Source organism: Leopardus geoffroyi, chromosome A3 (genome assembly GCF_018350155.1).
Source record: "Leopardus geoffroyi isolate Oge1 chromosome A3, O.geoffroyi_Oge1_pat1.0, whole genome shotgun sequence".
NCBI lineage: Eukaryota > Metazoa > Chordata > Mammalia > Carnivora > Felidae > Leopardus > Leopardus geoffroyi.
Window position 1 is genome coordinate 89594134 of NC_059336.1, and position 26953 is coordinate 89621086.

General features: G+C 53.6%; 1 protein-coding gene across 2 annotated transcripts in view; it reads right to left on the minus strand.

The window, feature by feature from the left end:
- Nucleotides 1-25023, minus strand: part of RAB11FIP5 (RAB11 family interacting protein 5) — a 37919-nt gene extending 12896 nt beyond the window's left edge. Inside the window, exons 1-3 of one of the 2 annotated variants that reach the window (XM_045446473.1) lie at nucleotides 24405-25023; nucleotides 3336-3772; nucleotides 2503-3202 (exon numbers count right to left, since the gene is read on the minus strand). In XM_045446473.1, the coding sequence (XP_045302429.1) occupies nucleotides 2503-3202; nucleotides 3336-3772; nucleotides 24405-24835 (1568 nt within the window). In that variant the 5' untranslated portion in view covers nucleotides 24836-25023. The remainder of the gene's footprint in view (nucleotides 1-2502; nucleotides 3203-3335; nucleotides 3773-24404) is intronic. The other variant, XM_045446472.1, reaches the window with a different exon arrangement.
- Nucleotides 25024-26953: the final 1930 nt, after the last annotated feature.

The following is a 26953-nucleotide window of genomic DNA, read 5'->3' on the forward strand; positions in this document are numbered from 1 at the left end:
AAAGGCCCTGAGATACCCCACAGACAATAGCACTGAGCCCATGGTCTGTGTTCCATCTGACCCAGGCACCCTCGCTCCTCCCAGCAAACGCCCTGCCCAGGTCTCCTGCCACCACCTTCCAGACTACCACCCATAAATATCTCTAAGTTGTCACAGGGCTATAGGCTCAGCCTGGGCTTCTGAGACAGGCCCATACCCTTTTTCCTTATCTTCCCTCCACTGCAGGTGGCCAGCAGTTCCCCTGGGCTCTGGTGAGTAGGGGCTGGGCAGCGGGGACAGAAGCTGATATACCTATAGCAGGGGACGCAGAGGGCAGCATCACCCAGGGACTGCTCCAACACCCGCCCGTCCATGTGTGAGGCATCCCGGGGGCTGCCAGGCAGCCAGGCCTGAGCCCTCTCCCTGCCCTTCTCCGTGGACTCAAATTCCACCGGGAAAGAGAAAAACCAGGACTGCAGGAGTCCTCTCCCTTCTGCTGGGGAATGGCTGTAGGGCCCACTCTCAACCCTTCCTCACTGTGCCCAGCCTTCACACCCCACCTCCTGCCCACAGACCTGTGGACAGGGGAGGGGCAGGCTCACTGAGGGCAGAAACAGCGGCCTGACCACACTGTCTGGAGCTGCCACAGACACTGCCTGTCCAGGGCCTGCCCCCTTGTGAAGGGGGGGACATCTGCTCCCAGGACCTAGGCCTGGTGGCCCTCCCTACACCCTGTTGGACAATGCAGCAGCCTCCGATGGTCAGGGTAAGGAGTAGTCAAAGGGCCAGGGTGGGCGATTTGGTCATCTGAATGACCAATCGTATATTTCTCATATATATGTGGTCTTCATCCACAGTTTCTGGCTCATAGCTTCCAAAACCCTTGAAATTTCCTAAGCGATAAGAGCATCTTTTAATATTTGGTCTCTTGTCTGCAGTTCCTGAAATGCTTCAGAGCCATAAAATGAAATGTTATTCATAACAAGCCCCTTTCTACCATAACTGGGTTTGTGTGGATGAGGTGACTCTTAAAAAGCCCCTAAGGATGGAGGCTGGTTGCCAGCGGAACCAACCATGAACAGAAGGGTGGAACTTTCAGTCTCACCCTCATTTCTGCAGAGGAGAAAGGAGCTGGAAGTTGAGTTGATCACCAGCGGCCAATGATTTAATTATAAGCGCTTGTGTGATGAAGTCTCCATAAAAACTCCAAAGAATGGGGTTTGAGAGTTTCAGGGGCCAGTGAACATGTGGAGATGCTGGGGGTGTGGCATGCTGGGAGAGGGCATGGAAGCCCTGCGCCCTTTCCTACCTTGTCCTATGTATCTCTTCCATCAGGCTGTTCCTGAGTTATAGCCATTTATAATAAAAGAGCGATCTAGTAAGCAAAGTGTTTCCGAGTTCTGTGAGCCACTCTAGCAAAATAACCAAACCCAAGGAAGGGGGCAGGGAGATGGTCACTGGAACCTCTGATCTACAGCTGGTTGGTCAGTAGCACAGGTGACAACCTGGAATTGTGACAGGCATCCGAAGTGGGCGGGGGGGGGGGGGGGGGAGGGGGAGTCAATTCTGTAGGTCAGTCCTGTAGGACTGAGCCTATGCGGGGTCTGATGTTATCTCTGGGTAAATAGTGTCAGAATTGAGTTGAATTGTAGGACATCAAGCTGGTGTCAGAGAATTCCTTGGATGTGTGGGAAACCAGTCCCCACAGTGGAACCAGGTACAGAATCCTAATTAGTACCAGAACCCTTCTGAGAGCTCTGCCAGAGCCTGAGCTCAAGGACTCCCGCATCGCTCTCATGGGTGGGACTTGGCACATTCACAACAGAACAGCCATCAGCACTTGCCATACCCCAAGACCAAGGATGACAGTGAGGGCCAGAGCCCTAACAGTCTTCAAGGACAGAAGGTAGGTCACAGATTTTAAGGGAGTTGTCCACAGCCCCTTGCCAGCCCAGGAGCATAACTGGGGCGGGGGGGGGGGGGGGCGGTGAGTGTACGAAAAGAGGAGGGGGGCATCAACGACTTGGCTCCCATCGCTCAGGGGGAAGAGGTCACAGAGCCAACAGGGAACAGCTGGGATGGAGGTGGAGGGTATGAGGTACAGGCCCCGTCCTGCCTCTCCACCTGCCAAGGCTTCCTGGCCTTGAGGCCAAAGGGCAAGAGGTAGAAGTTGGAAAGCAAAGAATTCACACAAATAGCCTTTCCTGCTTTTCTTCCCTTCTCCCCCTCCCTCAGGGGGTAGGCGTGCCAACTCAGAAGCAAGACCCATGAGCAGGAGACTGGACTCCTCAATCCGCAGGGCCCCCAAAGCGCTGTGCCCTTGCAACTCACCTGTGTCCACGTGCCAACACCGAGCCCTGGCTTAGGGAAACAGCACCCTCCCCCAACTCAACCATGCAAAGCCAGAGCCCCAGCAGCCTGCCCAAGGGCCCCATCTGCTCCATTCTCCCTGCCCCAGGGTCCAGGCTGCAAATACCCCAGCATCCTTCCCGAGGAGTAAAGCTGGTTTTGCCAAGGACGTACCTGGGTTTCTGAGTCGGTTCCTTGGCTTCTCTGAAGCCAAACCAGCTACTCTTGGCCTTTTCCTCCCCGCTGGATGAGTGGTGGGGGGAGGCCCCCAGCGTGGGACCCCCCTTCTCCCCCAGAGAGCCACGGCGCCCCAACTCGCTCCGACTCAGCCCCTGGTGGTGGTGGTGGAAGAGGCCCATCCGGGGCTTCCGCTCCTCCTTCCGGGCTCCTTCCTTCTCGGCCACAGCCTCGGAGGAGGCCACCATGGGTGTGGCAACCTGTACTGGCTTTCCCTCTGGGAGCCGGGCCCCCTCTTCCTCTCCAGAGCGGTTGGCTCCAGTGGCCAACACTTTGGCCTGAGAGCTCAGCTCCTCCTGTCCGGGCAGCACCTCTGAGCTGCTGGTGCTGCGGCTGCCTCTGCCCCCGGAGTCATCTGCGGGCCGAGTCCCCTCCTCAGCAGGCCGGGAAGACACATTGTGCAGGGAGCTGGAGGGTGGGAATGGGCCCGAGATGGAGCTGCGGTGCCGCAGGGGGGCCTGGGGCTCCTCGTTGTAAATGTGGCTCCCATTGACACAGAGCGAGGAGCGGGAGGCAGCTTCCAGGTGGCCCTGGAGGTCCAGAAGGGATCGGGGTGGAGCCGCTCGCATCTGGCTGGCCTCATCACTGTAGGTCCTTTTGTGAGTGAGCAACTTGGGAGACTGGATAGCGTCCCTGCCTGAAAAGGAAGCACCCCATGGGGTTGGCAGCAGGAAGAGAAGCCCTGGTTCCTGGCGGGGGGCCTTCCCCCACCACCCTCCTTGTCCCCCTGTTCCCCACCCCCCGCCCCGGGGCGCTCAGCCCTCACTCACCCCCTTCGGTGGACAGCCAGCTGCTACGGCTGGGCGAGCGTGTGAGGAGCTCGGCGCCCGGGCCCTGGTAGGCCAGGCTCCCGCTGGCCGAGGACAGGGTGCTGTCCGAGCCCAGCGAGGTGTTAGACTGCGTCAGAGAGGACTTGCGTAGCTTGTTGCGCAGGAAGAAGCCTTTGGCCTTGCCCATCTTGCCCAGGCTGCCCAGCTCAGGGTCCTCCAGGGCGCTGCTTGGGAGGATGGCAGAGGCAGATTCCAGCTCATACTTCTTCTTGCCCTTCATCTTGTCCTTGATCTTGCTGAAAGGGGACCGCGGCTTGTCCTTCATAGACAGGTCAAACATGCTGGCGCTCAAGTTGTTGCGAGTGAACTGGATGGTGACCTGGATCTCTCCACGTTCCTTCTCCTTCTTGCCCGCCTTGGAGTGCAGCTTGTACCACCTGCGGGAAGGGGGTGGGAGGCAGCTGTGGTCACAGCACAAGGAGCCCGCCCCCCCCCCCCCCCAACAGGCTCCTGCCCTGATGCACAGGCCCAGCCTTCCCAGCCACAGGCAGAGCTGAGAAACTATCTACAGCTTTTCCATGATGAAGGAAACCACATCCTGTGTAGGGGAATCTCCTGGGTGCTACTGGGCAGGGCAGTGGTTACCACTCCATGCCACCCTCCCATCCCCCTTCCCTGAAGCTCGGAGATCCCCCCTCTTCCCCCTCCCTGCCTACATCTGCAACTCTGAGGCCCAGAGGGATGAGACTGGGTGTGGAGAGGTCTCTTAACCCTCCAGGCCCCTGGTATAGACAGACCTACTCACATTTTTCCCTGTTTACATCATCTCCTCTGGCTAGTCCCGGCCCGGCCAAAGCTCTGCTCCGAGCCACTAGTGAGCCCAGGAAAAAACAGCTCATCCAGAGGCCCAGGGCCAGGAACACATGTACACAGGCACCCCTACCTCAGTCACTTACTGACTCATCCGAGCCCCACCAGGAATACCTCTGCAAGACGGGGGGGGGGGGGGGGGGGGGGGGGCACACTATGGCATAAAGTGGCCTCAAGGAGACCTCAAGAGACCCAGGGAAGGGAAGGAACACTCGCATCTGCTGAGCATCGTGTGTGTGCCACAATGGAGTACAAGGGTTTTCGTCTGACACTCACTCACACCTTACAACACGCCTAGGGGGTGGGGGCCGCCACCCTGATTTTACACATCAGGAGGTCAAGGCTCAGCAGTAAAGTAACTCGTCCAAGAACAAGCAGCCAGGAAGGACAGAGGAGACCGAGAGCCAGGTTTTCACCTCTCCAAAGCCCATGTTCTGCCCACCACACACTCCCAGAGAGACCCCTCACACACATGAGGACTGCACAGGGTGGGTGGAGCCCGCCCTACAGGGGAGCGCTGTGCACGGAGCTCTTCCTCTGCTGCCCAAATCCTCCTCCCGACCACTCGCACTCCGAGGAGTCTGCCCGGAGGTCCACCCAGGTCCCTCTCCCATTCTGCTCAGCGGGCCATACCCCGTCCCATCTCCTACAGATGTGAGCAGAGAGATTCTGCAGAGGAACTGAACCAGAAAGGTTCTGGACGTAGGGACGCCAAGATGGTGTCAGGTGCAGGGCTGAAAACAGGAGTGACTAAAAATTGGCCCCCTTTCTCACACCAACACCCAGAATGTCTAACCTCCCTAGCATAGAAGAGCTAAACACAACCCTCAGAGGATGTGCTCCAGATAAGTTGGGGGAAATCTCCCAGAAAGTAGAACAAAGATGAGGCGATGATTGGAGGTCAGTCAAGGAGTTTCACCACCAAGTAACTGGAGAGTCAAGAAAGATGAGGGAGTCTTCTTCCATGTGTGAAGGGCTTGGGAGGCCTCTCTCCAATCCACAAGACAGGAAAAAGGCTGAACAAGCTGAAAGTCAACAACTCACAGGGAATTTTTAGGGCAGTGAAACTGTTCTGTGTGATACTGTAATGGTAAACACATGTCATTATGTATTTGTCAGTACCCGCAGAATCTAAAATACAGAGAGTGACCTCTAACGTAAACTACAGGCTCTAGTTAATAATATTATATTGATACTGGTTCATCAGTTTTAACAAATGTACCACACTAATGTGAGATGTTAGAGGAAATGGGGAACGGGATGGGGATCAGAGTTACGGAGTGTATGTGAACTGCCTGTACCGTCCATTTGTTTTTCTGTAAATCAAAAACTGTTCTTTAAAAAAAAAACAAAACTGTATACATTTAAAAAAGGAGAGGGGGGAGAGGGAGGGAACAGAGAGCACAAAGTGCGAGAAATAACACAAGAAAGTTTTTCCGACCTGAAGGACATGAGCGTCAGCACACAGGGGCCCATAAGCACGTAGCACAATGAATAAAGAAAGACCCAGCCAACAGGTCTCACTGTGAGGTTTCAGAATACCAGGTATAAAAAGGAGAGCCCAGGGGCTGGGTGGCTCAGTAGGTTGAGAGTCTGACTCTTGATTTCAGCTCAGGTCATGATCCCAGGGTCGTGGGATCAAGCCCTGCATCAGGCTCTGTGCTGAGGGTGGAGCCTGCTGAAGATTCTCTGTCTCTCTCCCTCTGCCCCTCTCCCCTACTCGTGCACACACACACGTTTTCTCTGTCTAAAATAAATAAAATTAAAATAAAATAAAATAAAATAAAATAAAATAAAATAAAATTAAATTAAAATAAAGGAGACCCTGGGAGCTTCCAAATAGGGAAGACAGGTTAATATGTTCAGGAATTAGAGTAACATTGGATCTTCACTAGCAACACTGGGTACATATGGAATCATGCCTTCAGAATTCTGAGGGAAAAGTTTTCCAGCCTAGGATTCTAGACCCAGCCAATCAAGCATGAAGGTACAATGAGACCTGGTAGAGATGGTCAGATTGGTCACTGAAGGGCTCAAAGTCCCGCAGTACATACATATACTACGCCCACATATACCCCATACTACCCACCCTCCCACCCACCACCACCACCACCCCCAACACTGCACCCCACACACCCCTCCCACACCACACACATACACAACCACACACCCTACAACTCCCCCACATGCCTCAGTCAGTGCAATGGTGGTCACCCCTAACCCTGAGATCTGCCTACCCCAAGGCACCAGCTCCCCGAGCTTCTCAGCTTCTCACAGACATAAACGGGTTGGGAGTGGGGCATCTTCTGTATGAAAAAACATCTTCCCAGGCCACGTGCAGTTGCACCCCTTTGGGAGAGTCCATCATGACTGCACCCTTGTGTGCCCATTATGAGCTACGCGCCTGTCCTGTCCTAGGTGACCCACGCAATGGCCTGAGTGCAGTGAGCCAGGGCCGCTGGTTTTCCCTCCTAAACCATCCACCGGGCAGGCTGCGTCAGGGCAGACGGTGGCACAGGCAGGCAGGACAGAGGACCCTGCTCAAAGTGTGCATGCACGTCTGCATGCTCTCACAGTATGCAGGGGCAGGAGGAGGAGGGAGAAGTGTGGGGAGAAGAGACAGAGCTGAGAGATCAAAGGCATGTGTGAGAGGATGTGTCTGGGGGCAAGAGGGGAGGGTTACTAGAAAAACAAACCAGCTTGCATCGACATCCTCACGCCCCTACTTTCTCAAGCCAGTGCCCACCCTGAGCCTGACACTCCGACTCTTTAAAGGCCGGGCCCTAGTCACTTTCTCCAAACCTAGACCAGGCCCTATCTAGCACAGAAGATCCTGGGAGGTGGAGAAAAAGAGAACTGTGTGGACTCCACCCCAAACCCACTAGCTCTGAGTAACTGGAATCGGCAAGTACAGACATCCTTTGCTGGGGCATAAAGGTCAGGGGCCCTCAGTCCCAGCTGGTCACACTCCACACATCGCAGGATGAACAGTAGCTATCTGTGGGGGGGTGAGGCTGCAGGGAACAATGACCGCCTCCATTGAGTATTTTTGTCCGGTTTGAATTTTTTATAAGGAATATATATATATATATATATATATATATATATATATATATATTACTGTCACAATAGGAAAAAGAGACCAAAGAAAACACTTGTTCCTATCTTATCTCCTCAGTTGCTTGAGCCACAGAACAGGCTGCTGGCCTCTCCCCTCCCACCCCTCAGATGAAGGGAGCTTGCATCATTAGACCACAGGGAGGCTTAGGTCCTCTGCCTAAAGGATCCTTGTTCCCTGCCCTTCCCTACCCCCACATAAGGTCACCTCTGCTTCTCCTGCTCTTCCCCAGGGAATTTGGGTCTGTGTCTGTCTGTCTGCTTGTCTGTCTCTGACCTGCTTTTCAGGAAGGCCAGGAGTGAAGAGGAAAAACTTTCCTTACCATTTTCTGAGACTCCCCCATCCAGAGCAGAGTGAGGCTGCCTCTGGACCCCAGCCACTGTCACCCATCTACCTCCCTACCAGTCCAAGGCAGGACTGAACTGGACCCTGCCAGGCACCTTGGGTGTCCTGGGACTCAACCAGAGCAGGCCTTCTCCAAAGAGTATGACCCACACCAGCTGGGATGGCAAGGCCACATAACCACCAGCTCCCAGACAAAGCCCACATCCCTCTCCTCGACCCCTTGCTTCTGCTTCCTCCTCCTGCCTATCCAGATGGCCCCTAGAAAATCCCAGACCTGCCAGACCCTGTGGCACACGGTCCACTGGAGGCTAGAAGGCCACAGACATTGCCGACACGGGCTGATGATCCCTCAGTGAAACGATGGAGACTCTCTTTACAGAGCCCCACACGCAGCAGATCCCACTGGGCATCTCATCCCCACAAAGCGGGGTTCCCACGGGGAATGTGCCTACAGGGTCCTGTGGCCCAGCTCCAGTCCCACCTCCTCTAGGAAGATCTCGCAGCTGCCACCATCCTGGGCCAGCCCAATTCTTCCTCTTTCTGACCAGGCACAGGCACTCTGAACCAAACTCACTCCACAACCAGATCTGTTTGCAGTCTGCTCCACAGCTACCTAGTCCTGTCATATTCTGGGTGCTCAAGGTCTCCCTAGCAGGACTGGGTTCCCTGCAGATACTTACTGAGTAACCCCCAGGGTACACAGCTACAAAGTAAATAAATAGCGCATGGCAGTAAATTCTGAGATGTTACAAGCTCTCAGTGATTCCCTGCCTCCACTCCCTCTCTTTTCCCTCTTGCTCCACCCACCCCTTGCTTGGAGCTCTCATCTGGATGCCCATGGCAGCAAAGCATGGTGGCTAAGAGCTGGGCTCTGCATCCTGAGTGCACACCCTGGCCCCCACCACTTACCAGGTTACTTCCCTAAACCTCCGTGTCCTCAGACATCCAGTGGGAGCCACCCTCTTGGACCCCTGGTCAGTGCAGAGCCAATGCTTCCCATTTACTCTCAGACAGTGTGAGGGTCAAGGTGGGTGGGGCATCTGAAGTCTCCAAGGCCCAGGCAGCACACACGCAGGAGACGAGGGTTTGACAGTGACGATCATTATCTGGGACTTGTCCCCAGGTGTGTCTGCGACCAACCCATGATGGGCACCGACGAGAAGGAAGAGTAAGAGGAAACTCCTTGTCCCTGAAGAGAGATGCACAGCTACGATGCTGCGCTTCAGGAGTAACATACATCAGCGCTTCCCGAACTGCAAAGTGCAAAAGGATCACTGGGTCTGGTTAAAATGCAGATCTGAGGCCATGGACGTCTGAGAGGCTCCATTTCCACCCAGCTTCCGGGGGATGCCCATGCTGCTGTGGACCACACGTGAGAGGGGGAGACGTGCGGCACGCTCATGTCCAAGGTTCTGTACCTCCTTTACTACCCACACAGTCCAGGAAGCAGGGTCCATTTTCTCCATTCTGTAGTTGAGGAAACTAACCCACAGAGAAGGTTTGTCACTTGCCTGAGTCACACAGCGGGTAAGCAATGGATTGGAACCTGAACATGAGGATGCTGAACTCTCAGCCCACGCCCTTGACCTTTAAGATGTAACATTTCTCATAAAGCTGAATGCAAACACTCAGGCCTCTGGACACCTTGTCCAGCGACAGAGGCTGGAAAATTCCCGGACGTTTACCACAGATGCTGGCACAATCCCAGGAGGATGTCGGGATTCTGACACCCTGGAATGGTCACTGAGGGAACCTTGGGGCTTTGTCTTGTCTGCAGGCCATTAAAACCCTATCTGAGGGCAGCCCAGCCTCCCCCAATGGCCATCAGAGTCCAGAATTCCTGGGAGGACAGAACCATGGAGAAGCCTTCAAGGCCCCTTGCTCATCAGCCAGACCTCCCACAAGCTCCCTCAGGCTGACAAAAGTTCAGCAGGGCCAGCTTGGACTTAGGACTTGGCACTCAGCCTCTTGCCCTGCCTCCCCCCACACCCCAGGGACAGAGGACAAAGGTGGGATGGAAGGGGTAGGGGGCTAGTTGCCTCACCTGTTCCCAAGATTACGACCTTAGTTACTCCTGTCGGTGGGGCTTCCCCGCCCGCGGTACCCAGCTCTCCACCTATTTATCAGGGAATGCTGCTGGGCTAACAGCTGCGACACACCATAACTGGTGTGAGCCAACCTAGGGCTGATGTCCAACTCACACATGCCCAGGTCAGGGCAGGTCCTGTCAGAGACCGGGGGCAGTAAGGGCTGTGACACACAGGCCCAGGCACACCTGACTCATCGTCAGTTCTTATCAGCCCCAAATGCAGCTTATGACTCAAATAATGGTGCCCCAGTTAGCCCCCACATATCATTTGTTCAGTCCCCAAACCCAGGACCATCTTTGTCTCTTCTCCCCCACCTCGCACCCCACCTCTAAACTTTGAACTCTGCTGGTTCTATGTGCAAACTATATCCAGAATTCTACCCGTGTCACCACTGTCACCCTGCAGTCCAGTCCACCACGATCTCCCCGCTGGACAGGACAACTCCCTACCATCCCTGCTCCACCGGCAAATAGGCACAAAACACCCTGCTCCTCAGAATGGTAGAAAGGTCCCATCTTTGGGTCCTGGCTCCTCTGACGCTCTGCACCACTCATCCCACACTCACCTTCTTGATGTCCCTGAGCCCAAGGCCACTGCCCTTGATCCTCCCAGATCGTCAGGCCACAGTTCCCTCACTCACATCAGGTGTCCGTTCATCGGCACCTCCTCAGTCTTCCCTAGTACCCCCAGGGTACATGCCTTATTCTGTTTCTTCAGTGTACTTAGTACTACTGGACATCCCACGTGCGGGTGTGTGTGTGTGTGTGTGTGTATGTGTGTGCGTGTGTGCATATGTGTGTGTCCTACACAGTACAATGATGAGACATCTGTCCTCCCCTGCTCTATAGGCAGCAACTGTATTCCGTTCATCTCTGCATCCCCCGCACTTAAAAACAGCAGACTTCTAAATATTTGTTCAGTGAATGAACAAATTAATCTAGGATTTGACTTTGGAACTTATCTGTCCCCATTCACAATTGAATAATTGTGTAACGTTTCTCTCATTACAAACCCATGGGTCTTACCCATGAGACCAGGAGCTCCTGGAAAGCAAGGGAGTGCTCCCTGCCTCCCATCCCCAATAGGAGCCCTCCAAGGGCAGGAGCCACAGGTGCCAGGCTTAAAGGGGACAGTTCCAAAAAGGGGCCTTCTTTAATCCTGACAGCCTTACCCCCCATTTCTGAGTGAAGAATCTCATTCACTTCCTTGGGAGAGAAAGCACTGGGCTAGATCTGGGAAGTGCCCAACCCAGTGAATGGAGGTCGGTGAAGGTGAGGGAGGTTGGGTGTTGACCACATTCTAGCCCATCATTAGGACACTAATCTTATCACCATTGATAGCTACACCTCTCCTTTATCACTTATTGTGTGCTGGGCACCATACTATGCACTCAACACTCCCATGATACCTTACTAATCCTCTTAACAGCCCTGTGAGGTGGGTGTGGGGGGCAGACCTCGAGGGTGGCTACAAGCACGGCCTGTGGAGCCAGGCTACCTGGTTTAAGCCCCAGCCCCACCACCCGGGACAGGTCACTTAATCTTTCTACACCTCAGTTTCCATACCTACCTATAATGTGGGGGTAACGGATATCCAACCCGCTCTCCTCACAAGACAACTAGGAACGTCAAGTGGGCTATCTGTGGAGCACTCAGAGAATGGGGCCTGGCACAGGAGAAATGCCAGACGAGCGTCAGCTCACGTGTTTTTGCAGATGCAGACACGGAGGCACAGAGAAGTCCAATGAGTTAAGTCACACGGTTCTTTTTTTTTTTTTTTTAATTTTTTTTTTAACGTTTATTTATTTTTGAGACAGAGAGAGACAGAGCATGAACGGGGGAGGGGCAGAGAGAGAGGGAGACACAGAATCCGAAGCAGGCTCCAGGCTCTGAGAAATCAGCACAGAGCCCGATGCGGGGCTTGAACTCACGGACCGCGAGATCATGACCTGAGCCGAAGTCAGACGCTTAACCGACTGAGCCACCCAGGCTCCCTCCCCACACGGTTCTTTTCAGTAAGTAGGAGAGCCAGGACGTGAACTCAAGCTCCCTGACTCCAGAGACCCTGACCTTGATCACTGCACTAGACTGCCCCTGTCTGCAAGTACAACCAACACACAGAGACCCATGTCCCCATGTCCCTGCCCAACCAAGGAATCCAAAGTCACCCCTTATTTCTCTAGGGCAGGGTTATGTGTTAGATGGAAGACAAGTTACATCTTTCTTTCCCCTAACCTCTAACTGAAACTTAGTATTTCTGCCAATGATGAGTTTTTGCCAACAGTAATGGTATATAGTAGCAGTCAGTACCCGTAAGTGTGTTACCAAGAGAAACCAGACATTTTCACATCCCATTACAGTTGTGGCAGATGTTACAATATGGTTGATATCCATCACTACTCTGAACTTTAACTTTTTTAAAGTTTATTTATTTTTTGAGAGATCGAGAGACAGTGCAAGTGGGAGAGGGGCAGAGAGAGAGGGAGACACAGAATCCAAAGCAGGCTCCAGGCTCCGAGCTGTCAGCACAGAGCCCGATGCGAGGCTCGAACCCATGGACTGCAAGATCACGACCTGAGCCAAAGTCGGACGCTTAACCGACTGAGCCACCCAAGTGCCCCCTGAACTTTAAAGCTATTAGACAACCACTGGACTGCATCATTTAATATAGTGATAACAGACATGTTACTTTAACAAATGTTTCCACATATTGATAAATGTACTTCAATATCATTGGTGTACTTTATATTCTATCCAGTTGAAGGGGTTGTTCTGAAAAGGGGTCTACAGGCTTCACCAGATACCAAAGGGGTCCATGGGACCAAAAGGACTCAGAACACCTGCTCTAGAGTAGGGAGGGAGCAAAGGCAGCAAAAAAGCAGGTCTTTCCCTCCTGCCCCACTACACAACACCCAGGCTGAGATCTCAAAGCAGAGGACAGGCACTGCTCCCCATTTCCCACCCAGGGGCATGGGAGGGCCTGGCCAGGGGCCAGAAGCTGGCTCAAGGCCTTGAGTCTCTCCAGCGTCACGCTACAGTGCTCAGCCTAACCCTCAATACCCTGCACGCCAGTGAAGGTGACTCCAGAAAAACAAAAACAGCCAAATGCACCTGCTAGCTAGGGAGCAGGCAAGCTTGTTTTGATCATGCCCCAATACCACAATCTCTAACTTCCTGGAGGGTTGCTCCTCACCTGACCTTTCTTTGCTACAGCTATAACCCACCAGGTATGCAGTTTCTCTCTTGTGACTATGGATGCCACCTCAGCAGAGACAGGCCTCACTTCAGGCTACCGAACAGCTACCACCAGGCTGGGAATGAGGGGTCTTGCAAAGCTGACAGTGGCAGGAATCGAACCCCACCCTCTGAGGCAAATGAAGCGAAAAGGCCTGATGTACTGGCTGGAGAATGTTCCAGAAGGGAAAGTGAGGAGCCAGCACAAAGGAGAGAAAGATATACTGAGCCAGCTCTCCTTTCCTGACTTCACTCTCCCCATGTAGAGAGTTAGTACAAATGGGGGCTACAGGGCTCTGAGTGGAGAGGATTTGCAACCCAGAAAGTAAATGTTGGAGAAAACTGCAGGAGAAAATACAAAAATATCTATCCTTAACATTATCTGCCCCCATATTCCTACTCCAAGCCAGCCATCAGCCATTTCGAGCGATGTCGTACAGAGTAAATCATTTGCCCTGGAGAGAGTTGCAGCCCCAGACACGAGTCGCCTTGTCTCCACCATCCCCAGGTTCATGAGGCCCTGTCATCTCTGCTTTGGCAGGAACCCCCTGATGTGTAAATAACTAGGATCATGCACACTGTCATGGGGCAGGGTGGATTTTTAATTTGAAAGCCATCACTACTTGAAAAATAATGGCCAAGAATTGCCATTCCTGCTATTCCTATGGAGAGTGACCCCAGAGTTGAGAGGGAAAGCTCTTCCTTATGCCAGATTCCTGAAAGGTGCAGAAGAAAAGGCAGAGCTGGGGACAGAGGTGGTGCTCATCCACGAATGCTAAACCCACTGGATGACACTGTGATGGGGAACCACGGTGGCTGGGTCGGACTAACAGGACCCACTGCTCAAGCTGGGCCTCACTGACAGAGAGACCTTGACAGCGAGGCCAGGCACCCGCATCAGCCACCCCACGTGGAAGGACTCCTTTCAGCAGGTGGGGCATGGGGACCAGGCCTTCCAGACTCAACAACTAGTGCTCAGGGGCTGGAGAACCGAGGTGAAGGGCAACATGAGGAGCTCCTCAGCCACGGACACAGTGTCAGCCTCAAGAACAAGAGACCCAGTTCTATCAGGCAAGGGTCTGAGATAGAGGGGGAGGGACAGTCACACTGGGAGGTCTAACCAGGCATAGGATGGGAGTCCTATCTGATCCTGACTCAGCAAACCACCTAGGAAGAAAGAGTTCTGATATCAGAGAAATTTGAATATGGACTCTGATACTGGATGATTATTAAGGAACTGTTGATTTTGTGTGTGATAAGGGCATTATGGTTATGTTAGGGAGCACGGATTCATTTACACTGTCCTTCTGGTCCCATTTGGGACTAACAGTGCATTTCCATTAAACCCCAGAGGCCAGGACACAGGCTTTTTTCCTTATGCTATGACTGAGCCCTGCTCCTGGTCTCTGAGCCTTGTGCGGACCTGTGAGCTCAGCCCTGCCCACTCATGGCCAAACCTCAGCACAGGGCCTGGCATGTGGGATCCCGGCACTCAATGCCAACACCGTCCCTCTTAATTTTTTTTAATGTTTATTTATTTTTGAGAGAGAGACTGGGGGAAGGGCAGAGAGAAAGAGGGAGACACAGAATCCAAAGCAGGATCCAGGCTCTGCACTGTCAGCACAGAGCCCGGTATGGGGCTTGAACTCATGAACTGCAAGATCATGACCTGAGCTGAAGCTGGACACTTAACCAACTGAGCCACCCAGGTGCCCCCAACACCATCCCTCTTAGAGGCACAGGGCTCTCACCCAGACATAGGAGGCCTCAGCTAGACCTCCCAACATTTCCCAAGTATGTGCCAGGAACAAGAAGGGAGAGTCCTCAAGCAGCTCACATCTTGGTGGGGAAATAAGATAGCCACATAAATCAGGAACGTGGTCAACACCACGAAAGTGCACAAGCTGCATAGGAAAGTTAAAGGGGAGTACTACGATGATTTCGGGAGGGTGGTGACAGCTAAAGACAAGCAGAAAGGGGCTTTGGGGTAGGTAGGAGACCGCCTCCAACACTGCACTTAAGGGCTGTGACTTTATTCCGGGCCCTGAAGAGCGCTATGGGGTACAAAACAAGGACCCAGCCTGATGGATGCTGTGCTGTAGGAAAAGCGTGGGACAGCAGGGACAAGGACAGCACAGAGACAAGGCAGGGGCGACAGGCAGGAAGCTGACACAACCCAGGGCAGGTCCCATGGCTGGGCTGACCCAAGCAACTCCGTACGCCTCAGCGGTTACTTCTCATCGTAAATTAATAAACTGCCATTCTGGTTTATAAAAAGGCAGCAGCAGCTATGCTAACAGTCCAGAACAGAAGGAAAAAAAAAAAATAATAATTTCCTAAACTAGGACAGGAGCAATGGGAGGGGCTAGGAGTGCCCTCCCTCTAGGGCCTCCTTTCCTCCCCTAGCAGTAGGGTGCCTCCACCCTGCACTCTCAGTACTTAATGACAGCAGGGACTGCTACTTACCTTTTACCCCCAAACCCAGGGATGGGGCCTGGTATTTGGAACACTTTCCAATACTTGCTGGATAAATGAGATGGAATTGGCAAGGACTCAGCTAGTCCCAAAAATAAGTTGAAAAAAAATTATTTTAAGGTCATAGCAGGAAGACAGGAAGGAGATCCAGGTTCTAGTTCTGGATCTACTAAGTGGCTTTAAACCAATCATTTCACCTCTGTAAAAGGGAGCAATAAGAAAAGCCAGTTAGGGGCGGGAGGGGTGCCAACTAAGACTGTCATTACTCAGGGAGCTGGAGGGAAGCTGGAAAACCTCCTCCCCACAGTCTCCTGCATGGGATGCCCTTCCTCCTCTCCAAAACCCCACACAAGCATTCTTCCTCACATACTATCAGATACAATGACGTGTGCAGGGCCCTCAGGCCCATCTTCTGGCTCCCCACGCCCACAATCAAACCCACCCTTTGATTTGCTATCTACAGCAAGACTGTAAGCCAGACGCAGTCCTGGGGCAGGATATTGCCTCTTTTCGGCCACAGGATGATTCTTATCACCCACTCTAGAACCAATAGTCCTCAGAGCCCAGAACCGTCACTTCAAGAGACGCCCCAGCCTCCGTGGACATGGCTTGCTCAACTCACCTCAGAGCCCAGCCAGGTCCAGCTTCCCTCCTAGGCACAAACATCTCAGCTAGTGCCCCCTACTGCTGCAGGCTCCAGAGGCCTGTCACTGTCAGCTTGCCTCAGACTGGCCAGCGACTATGCTCACTTGGCAGAGGAAAAGCCATAAAAATGCCCAGAGACGAGTCTAACCACCCCAACAGCAGCAGGAAGTGTGTACAGCCAAAAGCACGAGGTAGGGGAAAAAGCACTGGGCTTGCAAGTCAGAGATCTGGCTGCCACTAACAAGTCATGTGACCTTGGACAAGTCATTTTACCTCCTGAGACGGCAGTCTCCACATCTGTAAAAATGGGGGTCACCTTGTCTGCCCACAGGGAAGAATGAAATGAGATGATGCCAGGAAAGCACTCTGAAAAGTAGGCCAAACCACACATAAAGATTTGGGTTCACTGTCTATCAAGGGCCTTTTATAAGCCGTCATCAGCCCCTAGGAGCAAGGTGGCCCAGGACCCCCCAGTGATGCCTCTGTCCAGGAGGAAGGAGAGAACCAGCAAGATGACCTCTCTCAGATGGTCTTGGTCAAATGGGGGTTGGGGACTAGGAAGAAATTCTACTTAACCACACCCCCTCTCCAGTTTGATCCTAACCCCATATTCACCCAACATAGGAGTGTTGGGTCATAGGGGACAAAGCTAAGCAGTGTCTGTCCCCTCTGTCAGGGTCCCAGTTCAGACGCACCATAGGTGGAGATGACAAATAAACATCCTGTGTGGGATGGTCAGTCTGAGCATAGGTAAAACCTGTGTGTGGAGAACGCTGTATTTGTGCAGACAAACATTAAATGCATAGAATAACTTTGAAAAGTTACCCAAGAACTGGCAATACACATGCCTCTGAAGACAGGAGCTGGATGATTTAAGGTCAGGGCAAAGGAGATTTTTTCATGGCACACCTTCTGTACCTTCAGAATTTGAACCAAGTAAACTACTCAAAGAAATGATAATAATGGGGCACCTGGGTGCCTTAGTCAGTTAAGCATCGACAATTGATTTCAGTTCAGGTCATGATTTGTGAGACAAGCCCCACAGCAGGCACAGCGTGGAGCCCGCTTGGGATTCTCTCTCACCCTCTCTCTCTGCCCCCCACCCACATGAGCACGTGTGGTCTCTCTCTCTCAAAATAAATAAACTTTAAAAAAAAAAACACAAAATAAAACAAAATGTTAAATAATACCACTATATTAAAATAATAATAGATAAATAAATATAAAGTCAAGCTGTTTTGCTAAGAGAGGCACGGAGGAAACTAAGATTGGCTCCCCTCTCCTGGCCCAGCCCCAGAACACTCACTTTCCCTTCAGGAAGGGAAGTCTCCCTCCCAAAAACTCACCCAGCCTCCATCACAGCCTCAGCTATCATTCAAGGACCTGCCTCCCCCAGAAAGCCACCCTGATCACTCCAACCCTGCTGAATTCACCCTTCTCCTGACCCCTTCCTTCTCTCACATGTGTGTATGCTGCTTTGTAGGTTAATTATCCTTCCTGGGTAAGTCTTGTTTCAAACACATTTTTGCCCTTCTAGGGAAAGGGCTATACATTTCTTTCTCTTGTTTTCTCCAAAGCCCTGACCTAGGCACAGCGGTTGCCTAGTAATTGCTTCCTAAATATTGAACAAAAGAAAAAAAAAACAAAAAAAAAGCAAACGACTGCATCACTGTGAGGCACTGGATGGCTCAGAGTGTTCTGTCACAGCAAAACAAGCACGTGATTCTTGAGAAAGGTCAGGAAGTCTTATATCTGGTGATGCTCCCAAGCTCTGCTCTACTACTGCACAAGCCAATGGGAGCAAATCTCTCCAGGGCTGGGGTGTCCAGGGCCAAGGCAGAGCTTCCCAGGCTCCCCCAAGCTCCTGAGAGACACTCTGGTGACACTGATATCCTCCCTCCCAAAGTCCCACACAACACCTCCAGCCCCTGAGACAGACATGACTGGATTTGGAGCTGCAGATCACACACGCCCCAATCAGCCAAGGCCTCACACAAGAGAAGCAGGCCATGCTGACAGAGCCCCAGAGACTGGCCCTGCGGAGGAGAGAGAAACCTTCAGGAGGGCAGCAGCAGAACCCCCGTCCTATGCAGAACCAAATCATGAAAGAAATGGGGGAAAACTGAGGGGGACGGTATAGAGTGGTGATGAAGAGCACAGAATCTGAAGCTAGGGTGCCTGGGTGCAAATTCTGACCCTGCCATGTATGTGTGCCTTTAGAAAAGTCATTTCAGGGTGCCTGGGTGGCTTAGTTGGCTAAGCGTCCAACTTTGGCTCAGGTCATGATCTCACGGTTCATCAGTTCAAGCCCTGCATTGGGCTGTCAGCACAAGAGTCTTCAAATCCTCTATCTCCCTCTCTCTCTCTCTGCCCCTCCCCCGCTCATGCAAGCTCATGAGCTCTCTCAAAAATAAACACTAAAGGGGTGCCTGGGTGGCTCAGTCGGTTAAGCATCCGACTTCAGCTCAGGTCATGATCTCACGGTCTGTGAGTTCGAGCCCCGCGTCAGGCTCTGGGCTGATGGCTCAGAGCCTGGAGCCTGCTTCTGATTCTGTGTCTCCCTCTCTATCTGCCCCTCCCCTGTTCATGCTCTGTCTCTCTCTGTCTCAAAAATAAATAAAAAACGTTAAAAAAATGTTTTAAAGAAAATAAAAAATAAAAATAAACATTAAAAAAAAAATTTTAAGCGAAAAAAAAGAAGTTACTTCACCTCTCTGTGCCTCAGTTTCTCCATTTGTTAAACAGAGTAACAATACCTATACCTCAAGGGGCTCCTGTGAGCTACAGTAAGTCAAGCCCATAGGACAGTGGCAGCACAAAGAAATGGCTTAGTAAATGATATGCCTCCCTAACAAGGCAATAACAGCCCCCTGAAACAGACTGCTACATGCTGCCAAGGTGGACCTCACAGGTCTTCAGTGTTCGTCTCTTCCTCAAGGAGGTGTCCCTGACCACAGCCGAGCCCAGCAGCTCTGTATGCTCCGAACATCTCCAGTGCTCCCTGGCAAGGCCTGAAAACACAGCACTTGCCTATGGTCCTTTCTCCAAAAATATGGGGTTCATCCTCCTAACAAAGCCATTACCTTCCCGGCATTCAGGCTGGGATATCCGTGCCCTCCCCTCCTCTGAGCCCCTCCACCCCACCCAGTGTCCAGACACTCCAGAAAAGCCTGTGGATGAGACTGCTCCTCCAGGCCCATAGATAAGCCCCAAGGCCCCCTACCCTATCCTAGCAGCAATGTCCCTCTCACACTAAAACCCCCTGGGATGCACACAGGGCCCCAAATGCCTTCTCTTCGTTGGCCCGAAATCCTAAGGCTCTGCGGGCTGCCAGGGCCTAACAGAGACCAGCAGAGCCCCACCCCCCACTGGCGGCTGAGTAGCTGAGTCGGAGTTGCTCCCCTCCCCAGCCTCAGCCCCCTCATCGAAGCACTCTTCGAGCTCTGACATTGCAACTCCATGATCAAGGGCTGTGCTTCCCCTCCCCGCCACACCCCAACCCCTGGGTCAGCTGAAGGTTGAGGTGGCCCATGACAAAGCCCTTCCCTCGTGCAGCTCCTAGAAGTGCTGCCTCCTGGGAATGGAACCTGAGGAGTCCCTGCTGGCTTGCCCTTCACTAAGGAGAGGCCTGGGCCCAGCCCCACACCCAGGCCTCAGCCCGACCAACCGACCAACACTGGGCTGTCCAAGTGCAGCTCTTCTCACTGGCTGCCATCCTTCCTGAGGGAAGAAATAACCTAAGGGGTCCTCGGGCAGCTCACCAAGAGCAAAGCCGTTAGACCCTTCACTGGCAGCACAGCCAGCTATATAAAGGACCCACATTGTAGACTGATTTTTATCACTTGGCTGTGAAAAGGGCCAACGCTTCTTCATGACTACACAATTTTGCAGAGGACTGGCCCTGTACAAGGAAAAACATAGCAAACTGACTCGCAGAGAGCCCGGAGAGCTCCTGTCATTGTGTTAATGATCTGTCCCGGCACAGGATAGGAAGGGCAGGGAAAATCTGGACAAGGCCAGGCGGCTAGTCATTTAGCTTTGGCAAGAGCGTCGTGGCACCAGGGGAGCAACCATAACAAGTGCAGCCGAAGGCCCCCATCAGTGGAAAGGGAGAGCCCTCCGGTTGCCTGGAGTGGAGGAGCTGCTGAGTTATGCCTGTCCCCGGCTGGCTTCGGAGAGGAGAACAGGGCAGAGACGGGGTTCCCACCCAGGGCCAGATGCAGAGGGAAGGGGAAGCTGCTGTGCCAGCCAGGAGCCGCCCAGTCGGACGGAGGAGTCACTTCCTACCCCTCCCCTCTGCCCCAGCACTGCTGCTCAAGCAACCCCAAATAAAAACTACCCGTAACTCAGGGAGTGGGAGCCAGACCCTACCCCTCCACCCCCCACAGCCAAAGCAGACTTCCCCAGCAGCTCCACAGGTCTGGGGTTGGAGCAGGAGCCAAAACCAAGGACCCTCATGGCCTCAGCTACTTCCTGAGGAGAAGTCACATCTGGAAACTGGTGGAGAGAAGGCTGCGGGGTCACGGGCACAGGAATGCACAGGCTGTCTGGAGGCTAAGAGATGAATGGAAGCCCTCAAACACCAGCCCAACCTAGGCCAGCAGGCTGCATTTTCCCTCAGGTGCATCTCGCAGTGCCCCCAACCCCACCACTCTCAAGGGGATCTCAGGTCTCCATGCCCAGCCAGGCAGAATACTGTAGTCTCAAACCTAAGCGGTCCTGGGCCACAGGCCTCCACAAGGCCCTCCATAAAATCAGTGGCACGGGTCTGACCAGATGCAACAGAACCTATCAGGGTGCCACAGTTAGCAGCCTGTCCATGGTCCCAACAGTTCTATTCTTTGGGATAAAAAAAACCAAACTGGTCCCGACCCAAATTAAACCCAGACTCAGCCTTCCCAAGGGGCCAGGCTCTAACCATCAATCTAATAGGCCCAGGATGGGTGGGGAGGGGTTCTTTACAGCAGGGACTCTTTTACTCCACACACAGCACCCACTGGAGAGTAGTACCAGGAAGGGTACAGAGATAAAAACCAGAGAGGAAATAGTGGAGAAACATCTCAGGATTTTCAGACTTGTGATGATGCATATATGGCTTTACTGGGGGGAGACAGCTATAATCAGTTTCCTCCTGTATTACGTTAAATTATGTTTTGAGGACTTCCTCTTCAATTATTTGGAAGCCTCCAGTGAAATCCCTCACCTCAAAGAGCACCCCTTGACAAAGGAGCTTCAGGAGCCGTAAAGGCACCTCGCACCAGTCACCATCATCACCATCATCCCACAAGGCAGGGTCCTCAGCGTAACCACAACACCCATACTTTGAAGCCTTGCTCTAGGTCAGCAACTACACCAAAGCTTTTACAGACACTGTCTTATTTAACGTTGCGATTCCATAATTATTATTCTGACCTTTGCAGAAATGAGGAGACGGGTTAAGAAACTCGCCTGCTAGGAAGTCACAGAACTAGGAGTGAAACCCCAGTCTCCAGGTTCTTAAACACTGGGCTGTCCAGCCTCCCCGACAGGGCAGGGGCAGCTCCAGCCCAGGCTGCTGGGGGATGCTACAAGCTGATCCGAGCCGAGCTACAGCACTGCAAGAGGCCTCCCAAGCCCAGCCCTAGTTCTCAAACCTGGAGCAGCAAAGAGAATGAAGGACTGCAAGGGGTCAGCCTATTTCATCAGGCACTCTCATACTCCTGGATGCACTCTGCCACCCACGGTCCTAGGGTTTTCCCAGGCTCAGGCTCTTCTAAGTTCTGTATTGTTTCCCCCCATCACATGAGAAAGTTTTTTACAGGGCAGGGACATCACCCAGACACTGTTACCAACAACCTCCCTCCACTATCATTGCTCTTCACTGACCAGCAACCACATCTAGATGCTTTACCTGCACTCTCATTTCATGCCTCACATCAATCTTGTAATAGCCCCATTGGACGGATGAGAAAACTGAGGCACCAAGAGTTTATTTGACTTGCCACAAGGTGGCAAGTTTGAGACTAGAATCTGTTTCTTGCAACTCCACAGCCCCATCATCATAACTATGAGGCTGCCCTTCCCCAGTCAGGTTCTGTCTTGGTGACACAGAGCTGCTATCTACCTTCCACGAGACCACTACAACTGACTGGCTCCTGGAGTTAGAGTGGATGGTGTTCTCCACCTTTATTCAAAGCTGAGGAGGCTACACCCTGGTCCTCTCCATCTTGCCCTCTCTCCACTGGGAAATGTGCAGACTCACTGTCTTAACAGCTCACGCCAGGGTGCTCCCAGGATATGCAACCAGGAGTGGCCATTAAAGCAGAGGTGGGAGGTGGGGACCAGAGTTGGGAGCAGCAGCTCTCACCCTCTGTCAGTAGGCATGCTGTTAGGTCCAGCTTACTGGAAGATCAGGCAGATTTCACAGACTTTTCCTCGTCCCACCAGGAGGGCCCCTCTCCTTTCTGCCCCCTCCAGGTTCTATAAATAACCCAGGTCAATGCAACAGAGGAAAAGCAGCTGGTAGGTGCAGAAAGATCCTGGTGAGAAAGAGGGCTTCTATAAAATAAATTAAGGCTCCCTTCAGATCAAGGGGTGGCAAGTCAAATTCACCAAGAGAGACTGTCCTTGGCTGCAAACAGGCAGGCCCACCTGGGCCTACAAGCACAGACAGCTCAGGAAGAACCAAAGACCAAGAAGAAATCAAGAGCAGAAATTGAAAAAGATCAAAGCTCCCCCCACCCCAAGTCACGGACTTCACAGAGGCCTCTCCCCACAAGCCTAGAGACTTTCTGTCTCCCCCTGTATACCAGGGGTATCATGTACTAGTCTGGTCAGATTAGCTGAGTGGTGGAGGCTGAAGGACCAGGAAAGAAAGGGGTGGAATGAATTTGGGGACAGAAGCCTCTTCAGGAAAAGAAAGGGCTAAGAGATCCAGAGGAGAGCTTTCTGCCCCACCCCCACAGCCTCCCTCAGCCAGAAAGGAAGGAGAGGACAGAAAAGCGGAGGAAAAAAACAAAACAAGGGCCAAACTATACCACATGATTCCACACCCAGCAACCAAACAGCAGCAACTCAGAGAAAAGGAGAGGAGAAGGCCAGGGGAGGGGGGAGATGGAGTCAGGTCACAGCCCTGCCCTGAACCTGCCCTATGCTACCCAGCTTCCCATTCCAGGCCACAGAGCCATGAAGGCCCTTTCCTCCACACGTTTTGAAAAACATTCAAGGTCAGATCCTTTCTAACCAAATCCTGCTCTCATATGGGTCTGCGCCTGCTCCAACAAGGTTTCCTAGATTTACTCAGTTAGATGCCATTCCAGGTGGGCAAACCTTTTCAGCACCTGGCCCCACCTAGGGCACACCCCTGCCCCTATCCCTTTACCCTCCTCATCCAGGGTCCCTGGGGTCCAGGGGAGGTGTCACCCCAGTTAACCCCTTGAATGATCCACAGCAGGTGCTCAGCCCTAGGGACTGGCTTTCAGATCCTGCCCAAGTCCAAACAGGAAATGGGGCTCCAAGTCTGAAGCCTTGATCTTAACACAGGGAAGGTTAAACACTGCCAAAATAAATGATTAAAAAACACACAGGCCCTTCTAGGTGGAAGTGGCTGGGAGATGATCTCCTGCTGTGCACTAACTGTGACGCTGCCTTCACCTCAAGCAGGACAGGCAGGACATTTGAAGGCTGCCTGAAGGGTTTCCTTCCTTTAATTAAGAGGTTCTCCTGTTTTCAGAACAGGGACACAGAGGGGCAGGGTTCCAGAGGCCATCCAAATACCAGGCAAGAAGCAGATGCCCTCTGCATTTTCCAGATTTGGTGGGGCATCTCGGGTCAATCTAGCCGTCAAGCAGAACACTGCACCTTTCCTTCCCCCACAGGGCGAGGCCGTGGGCCTCTCCACTACCCTGCGGGCCTGGCTTGGGGCAAGCGCCTGCAGTGCCCCTCCCCTTCCAGGAAAGGGAGACAGGCCCAGAGGCCCTAAGAATGGCCCCAAGATTTTCCTTCTTGAGGTTCCCATGGTGCAAGGGCCTCTGGATCCCACTCCGAACTTTACCGGGCAATCTACTCCTAAGGCTAGGCCACCAATCATACCTCCCCCCTAGGCTACCCAAGGACACACCAGCAGCCAAGCATTGAACGTCGCAAGGAAGGGGATCGATCGGAAGGGGACCCAAAACGCAAAGAAGCGGTTTATGCCCTTGAGCGCGCGGCAAAGGGCGCACAGCCCTGGCCGAGGTTCGGGGTCCCGCTCCCCCGCCAGCCCCGCCCAGCGAGGCCTTTAACCGTTTCCGCGCTCTCGGCGCCCCTCACTCACTGCGTGTGCTGGGCGCGGCCTGCGCCGAAGACCTCGTCCAGCGCCACCGTGGCCTGGCCCAGGAACTTGTCGACGCCGATGAGGGAGCGGTGCATGGTGGTGAGCACCAGCTCACAGGCTGCAGCGGAGCCCGCGGCCCAGGGCGCCGGGCCCGCGTCGGCCTCCTGCGCCCGCAGCAGGCCGTCCAGGGCACCAGGCGGCAGCTCGAAGGAGCACTCCTCGCGCCACTCCGGGCAGCCCGGCGTCTTCTCCACCACCGACGTGCTGTACTTCTCACGGCCCACCTGGATCACCGTGTACGCGTCGCTAGTACTGCCCGCTCCCGAGCTCTTGCCCCGCAGCCCGCGGGCCCGCAGCACAGTCACCTGGACGTGCGTGGGTAGCCAGCGGGAGGGCCCAGCCGCCGGCTCGGCGTCCCGCACCAGGGCCATGGCGGGGCAGGCGACAGCGGACGAGGGCCGGCAAAAGCGGGAGCAGACACGGAGACCGTGAGAGGAACCAGGCAGCGGGCGGAGGGCGGTCAGGAGCCGGCTCCGAGCGCCGCCGCCGCCACCACCGGGCCGCCGCAGCTGCGGGCTGGGCTGGGCCGAGCCGGCAGCCGCCTCCCCGCCTCCCCGCCTCCCCGGCCGCCGGCCGCGCCACGACGTCAGCGCCCCGCCTCTCGCCCTGCCCCGCCCCGCGACCCAGACCCGCGCGGCGGTGCGGCAGCGCAGCGGGGGCACTGGCTGTCGCGCCCGGGCGCTGGCCTCCGCAGACCCGACCGGAGCTGGAGGGGCCCATGGGCACCAAGGGGTGGGGCGTGCGGCCACTGCAGAAGGGTGGGCGGGGCTCCGGCATTGGCCCCGCCCCGGCCTGAGGGCACCCGCGGAACCCCGCCTCGCTTGCGGGAGCGCGGCACCCTCTGCCCGGTATGAAAAGCCCGCTCCGCGTCTCCCGGCCAATCCCAAATCTTTCTTCAAGATGTTCCTGCTCCGAAAGCCCTGCCCTGCAACTGCCCCGGCCCGCCCCTCCTGGAATGGCCATCCTCTTGGCGCGGGCAAGTGGGGGTGGGGCGGGACCCCGCTGCCCGCTCCGTCTCGAGCCGCGCTCCAACCCTCCTCCAGCCGGTCCCTGCCAGGGAAGATGCTGCGTGAAACCAGAAGTGAGTCCCGCTCTGGCACGTGACTGGCCCGCGACAGCGAGCTGGAAGCCGGTGAGCTGCCCCGGCTTCGGACCTCCGCGCGCTTCGGGGACCTACTGATGAAACGAGACCGCGCCGCGGCAGGCGGGAGAGCTGGGCTCGCCCTTAGCGGACACTGCGGTGGGAAGCAGCGTGATGAATAAATAAGTAACGACATCAATATTTCAGCTGGAGCTCCTGCGTCACTGGTTGACGGAAATTATAGGCTCTGATGGGAGTTTTAAACAATTACTTCCACCCATTAAGTGCCTACTACGTGCCTGTGTGTAAAGCCCAGGCGTATGATTTGAATGCTTGGCTTATTATTAATAATGATAACAATGGTTAGTAATTATAGATGCTGCATTTCGGCCAGTGCCGGTCCATGTACTTTATATGCATTACCTCATTTTATCCTCAGAGCAACCTTCTGGATGAGTATGAGTTTTATTCCTATTTTCCAGAAGGTAAAATTTCAGCTTAGAGAGGCTAAACTGCCCACGATCCATAACTGGCAAAGGTGGAATTTGAATCCACACAGATGACCCCACAGCCTGTACTTTTTAAAATCCTAATTTTTAGGGGCGCCTGGGTGGCGCAGTCGGTTAAGCGTCCGACTTCAGCCAGGTCACGATCTCGCGGTCCGTGAGTTCCAGCCCCGCGTCGGGCTCTGGGCTGATGGCTCAGAGCCTGGAGCCTGTTTCCGACTCTGTGTCTCCCTCTCTCTCTGCCCCTCCCCCGTTCATGCTCTGTCTCCCTCTGTCCCAAAAATAAATAAAACGTTGAAAAAAAAAATTTAAAAAAAAATAAAAAAATAAAATAAAATCCTAATTTTTAAATAAAATGTAACACATACACCTAAAGAAAATCAAATAGGACAGAAGCGCTTATGATGAAAAGCGAAAGATTCCCTCTCCACGGCTGGATCCAAAGAAAACTCACTTACAGCCATTTGTGTTTTCAAGCCTGGTGGGTACCTCCATCTCTCTACATAAAATGCTTACATAGATGGATTTATCAGGGCCATTATCTATTGTCTTCCTGCTGTGACAGATAATGTATCTCACCACCATTTCCCTCCCTCAATCTTATGTGATAACCTATTTTTAGTTCCTCTGGCTGGCTACTTTTATGGCGGAAACCTGTATTTCTTCTTGGGAAGACTCTCCACAGTACCCCTTGACATCCTGTGCTATGAGAGAAGGATGCCAAAATCCCAACTCTGCCGGCCACGTTCTCCACCACAATATGGATATAGAGAACCAGTACACCAGGCACTGGGGATCCATGGGAACACACGCACCACAGGCCTGATCCTGACAGCCTGCCACCTTATCCCTGCATTCTGAAGACTGGGGTGGAGGAGTCCTGGGCACTGAGCCCCATGGTC